Below are 5,030 nucleotides of genomic sequence, written 5' to 3'. Positions count from 1 at the left end.
AGAATTATGATCATGTGGATGAGTTTTTGGGAAAGAAGCATTAAGTGTGTCAATATAACAATATTTGTTAAACTACAGAGGGCATATTCAAATTAGTCATACATACATAGACTAGTGCAGCTTGTATAGATGCTCTACGAATCAGTCTAAATACTTTTGACTCGGTCAAGCAGAACCAACCAATACATTTGCCAAATTATACACACGTATTGTACATATTACTTTGCAAAAGTAGTTGATAACATCTATATGAAATCTTTATAATTTTAGAAAGGGAAAATATAGACAGCCAGGTGACATTCAAAATGATGAAATCATTCAATGTTAAAGTTATATTTTGAATATAAGTGACTAGAGCTTTAACTACTTGCCAGTGCCTGACACAGAGAACTGATATGTAAAATATAAAAACACAACAGGACGTAAAGTATTTGTTAATTGCATTCGGTTTGATCGATAGATCCCTTCACCTGTTTTTTTTTACACCTTGACAATTTACGTAAATGCCCTGGGTGAGGGAAAGTACGGCAAAGGTACATGTACAAAGTGTCTATGTTTCCTTGTGTATGGACCGTGTCCATGTTTGTTGTAATTAATCATGTGTTGATTCAGGTCCCTTTAAAAAACACCGAAAACACCATTTCTGACAATATACTATCAAGTATATAACAATCAAGTCTAAATAGTTAAACACGAAACCGTTTACATTGTTAAGCCATTTCAAAATGTACACCAACCCCGACAGGAACCACACAACGTTCGTCCATCGTGCGCACTGATATGCGCAAGCATGAATCGTCAAGATCTTACCGATCGCATATCGTGCACACATTGTGTAGACACCGCGCGCACACTGGACATTTTGTAACGTTGTACGATCACACAACTATATATTATTATGGTTATTGGGTTGGGATCTCAACCGTTGCAAAGTTATGACCCAATACTTTAATCTCTTTGTCTGCAACATAAATCGACTGATTAAGCTATACTATAGTTATATGCAGTCGTGTATCGTTAACTGGTTTACATACCCTTCAACATTTTACGCGCAACAAAATAATCAGTGACATCTTAAAGATCATGAATCATACTGTAACAACTTAGGCTAGATATGAAGAACTTTGCTGTGGAACATGCTGCTCCATTTGAAAACAAGAATGCAATGAATCAAACTGCATGAGATAGTGAAAAAGGGAATAAGACTGACAACTTATAATCTGTATAGATTCCTTTAATCGAAGTATCTTATTAACCTTACATTCGAAATCAAACGCAGAAGTCTGGGAAGTACCGGTTAAATGCCTTGCTTTAAACTAAATGTTATATCGCATTCGTAGTACAACTAAAAAGGCTGCGCTTGTGTTTACATGTCAGTGTAGTTTGAATGCCCTCTCTGTAGTATTTTTAACATTGTACAGTATACAAAATCAGGATCATATCTTCGATGTCTCTGATACCTGTCTCCTTTGCCTCCGGCTTGGCTCTCGTCATTGGAGATTTTGTTTAATAAACAGCAGTAAAACAATATTGTTATTGTATGCTATGAATGTTTTTACTGCAAGATATGGATTTGTTTTTTTCGACTTGTGGCGTGCATTATTGCCTCAAACAAAGACATATACTTGAGTTTTGTATGAGTATGATTAAGTGTTTTTACCGGTCATTACACAAAGAACATCTTATGCTACTTTATTCGTTTTTACTCGATCGCAAAATGTTTTCCATCTGTTATGCTACCTTGCAAGTAACAAAAGAACTATTTGGCTTATTGATTCACATCGCTGTTGACGATAATGACTACGTTTTTTCCTTATTTATTCAATTATAGATATAGATGGTATGAAGTTAGGCGACCACCTCATAAACTTCCAAAAATCAAAAAAACTATCCTTATATTCACGGATTTTTTTCTATGAATGGTTTATCACTAATTTATTCATTAATCTGATCAGCAGAAATAAAATTTGATTCCTAAAACTTATTAACAATTGTGTCTCTTCCACGGAAAATTTGCATAGCTCCTCCCTCTTGTATTATTGCAGACGCCATGGAAGCTTGTCCCGTTGTATGGTTAGGATATGGAAACTCCAGTTAACGGAGCAATACGTATTGAGTGAAGGTCAGTGAAAACTGTGCATCTCCTGTTTAATATTGGTTGTGTATTCATCTATTCATCTGCTAGTAAAGCATAATACAGTGTATATAATTAGGATCATACCTCGGATGTCACTGATATCTTCGTCCAATGGTCCAGGTTTGTCTTCTGTTCCTGCTGGTTCTGTTTACCAAAAAACAATAACAGTAAAGTTATAATTTGTGCAAGCTGTTCATTATGTTAACAACAATGTGTCATATTAATAGATAACATAGTCATACATCCGTCTTCGAAATGCTAGGGCTACATTTGCAATATAGATAGAACTATGAAGTGTACTTTTTGTACAATATAAAACCTTAATGTAAAAACAAAATGAAGAAAATATTCTTTATTTGAGTTGGATATTGTCGATTTTTTTTCATTGACAAAATATATTTTTGTTTGCGACCATTTCAGAAGATATAAAAAAAAGTGAGAGAAAAATGTTTATCCCTCCAAATACTACAGTTCTAATACTTTCTGGCTAGGCCAGGGATGTATCTCATTTGTTTAGGGCTATTTCTGCGTCAACACGAATCGATCAAAACATCTTACGCTAACATAATATATTGCCCCGTCAATATCCATGTCAATATGGTCTGCAGACAGAGCCGATATGGTGAAAAGAGGGAAGTGCTGATACTTGATATTGAGCATTTGTGTGCTATCCATCGGATTATATGCTTTTAGAATAATGTCTGTAAGTTTCTCATTGCATGTAGTAAAAATAACACGTTTGGGCTGATTGGTTAATTTCACTGTTGAAGAACATAGGGATTATTATACTTGACATGTATTTGTATTTATTTAACTAGTAGTGCAGTGCATACAATAAGCTACATGTATACCTTGAATGCCTTGTTTGTCATTCCATGTTGGACATATTTTACCTCAGTACAAAAAACTCTTGTGTTATATGAATAAATAGATAATATTGTGATATTGTCGCCTTCAAAACTTTGCATATACGTTAAAAGAGATACGTACCAGTGTTTATCCGAACGCACGTTTTATTGCTACATCCAGTTCCATTGTTATTTGCAGCCCGACAAATATACCATCCTTGATCATCAACATTGACGTTTCGGATGATTAGAGAAGGTGACAGGTCAGAGCCTCCATAGTATTTTTTGCTGTCTATTGGTATCAAAGTCTCGTTATCCTCAGCTTTTATCTTGAACCACTCGATTGACGAAGCTGGTGGTGATGAGATGATATATGTTTGCAAGATGACCGACTCGCTGTTGGGAACGGAAAACTCTTTGTGACTAATGTTCACAATAGGATGTCCTAAAACAACAGAATAAATATATAAGTTTGCGTATTCAACGGTCGTTAAGATCATATCCACAACTATGTTACTTACCATCTTCAGGCATATGCTCCGGTGTTATTTTGATGCTTGCTTCGTCTACTTCTAAAACGGAATTTGATTCTTCTGATAGTTGTAATCCATTATCCAATATGTAGTGCTTGAACTGTTCAGCTAGACAGACTGCAGGCGCTTCTGACAGACTATTTGCTGCCTGGATTTCAACAAGAACTCGTATACATTCTGAAAGACATATTTCCCTATATCTGTATATATATATATACAACTTGATCGCTAGCATTCGTTTATTCATGAGTAAGGGGAATATCATACCGTCAATATGTCGAGATTATTTCTGCAAACTTGGATGGGGGTAATGAATCTTATAAATTTGAATATATGTCTGAATAAATGTAGGAGATTTGAATCATGTCCCAGATCCAAACAGCCGTTATATATTTATTTTTTTATCTTCAAACAAAAAATATAAATGTTGCATATCTGTACGTTGGTCAACTAGTTAGAAAAATAACACGATCAAAACATGGTTGCACGATTAAAGATATGTTGAAATCAACACCGCCGTGAATATTTTTGATTTTCAATCTTACTTTCTGTTTAAAGTATATAGCATAATTGAACGTCTTCTTACTTGTTTCCAAAAAAAGTTTTTCTATTCGTTTTTCGCCTGTAGCTGTATGGAATGCATCCTTAATGATTGAGGCTACCCAGGCAAAGTCGTAGTAGTCGGAAATAGTGAACATCATTTGACAAATGGACTTCCATATTTGGGTTAGCTCTGTAATGAAACAACAAAATACATTCTCACTGTCCTCTGTCTCAAATCATATGCTATTAAATCATGGATAAATCAAGTATTAACAAGGGGACGAAGGACATGAATAACTACCTGCTACGTGTTTGTTTGTTAAACAAACAGATGCTTTTCAAAAACATATTTGACATTTTTTTTGTGAATGTCAATTTTGCATAACTTCAGGTTTTTTTTTAGGATTTACGATATAATTTTAAATGTCATCTTATTGAAGTTTAAAATATATAAATGTTAAATTGATCAAGATATATATATTGTCTGGGGGAGTTTATTAAGTGTGTATTTTGTTGTCAATTTTGGTCAAATTTTGGTGCCGAATTCAATACAAAATGGCTGCCCCCATATAAAAAATGTTCAAATAGGCAGATTTTTTAAATATTCTATTTACAGTTTTGTGAGATGAAATTCTTCAAAATGAGGGCAGGTAAACCAGTGTGGATAACCCCATTTAACCAGGACAGTGGTAAATTTTAACACTATCGTCTATGGAAAATCATTTGGTTCTGCGGTCCCTATAGAAAGATGCAGAATATGACGTTTTACACCATTCAAGCGTCCCTGGAAACCAGATGGGTCCCACCAGCATATTTCTGATTGTGAATCTAATCATTGATGTGTTTTGGCAGAATTTAGAGGGTTAAATTAGCTTCAGGAGGATACTATGATGGAAATAAACATCCATATAGAGCGTGGAAGGGGGCCATGGACCAGGGAGGATATGGGCGTATTGTGGTTAGTTGGCC

At 34.7% G+C, this 5,030-nt stretch overlaps 1 protein-coding gene across 1 annotated transcript; it reads right to left on the bottom strand.

Moving 5' to 3' along the window:
- Positions 1-2,221: 2,221 nt before the first annotated feature.
- On the bottom strand, positions 2,222-4,216 carry LOC110463558 (the record flags this gene model as incomplete). Its single annotated transcript, XM_021518224.1, has 4 exons — positions 4,105-4,216; positions 3,507-3,695; positions 3,128-3,430; positions 2,222-2,281 (listed from the first exon to the last, which is right to left on the bottom strand). Coding segments are annotated over exons 1-4 (664 nt in total), but the record flags the coding sequence as incomplete, so codon positions are not given.
- Between the last annotated feature and the right edge of the window lie 814 nt (positions 4,217-5,030).

The sequence above is a fragment of the Mizuhopecten yessoensis genome, unplaced genomic scaffold, assembly GCF_002113885.1.
Source record: "Mizuhopecten yessoensis strain PY_sf001 unplaced genomic scaffold, ASM211388v2 scaffold10917, whole genome shotgun sequence".
NCBI classification, from domain to species: domain Eukaryota; kingdom Metazoa; phylum Mollusca; class Bivalvia; order Pectinida; family Pectinidae; genus Mizuhopecten; species Mizuhopecten yessoensis.
This window is presented reverse-complemented; position numbering and strand designations above follow the sequence as displayed.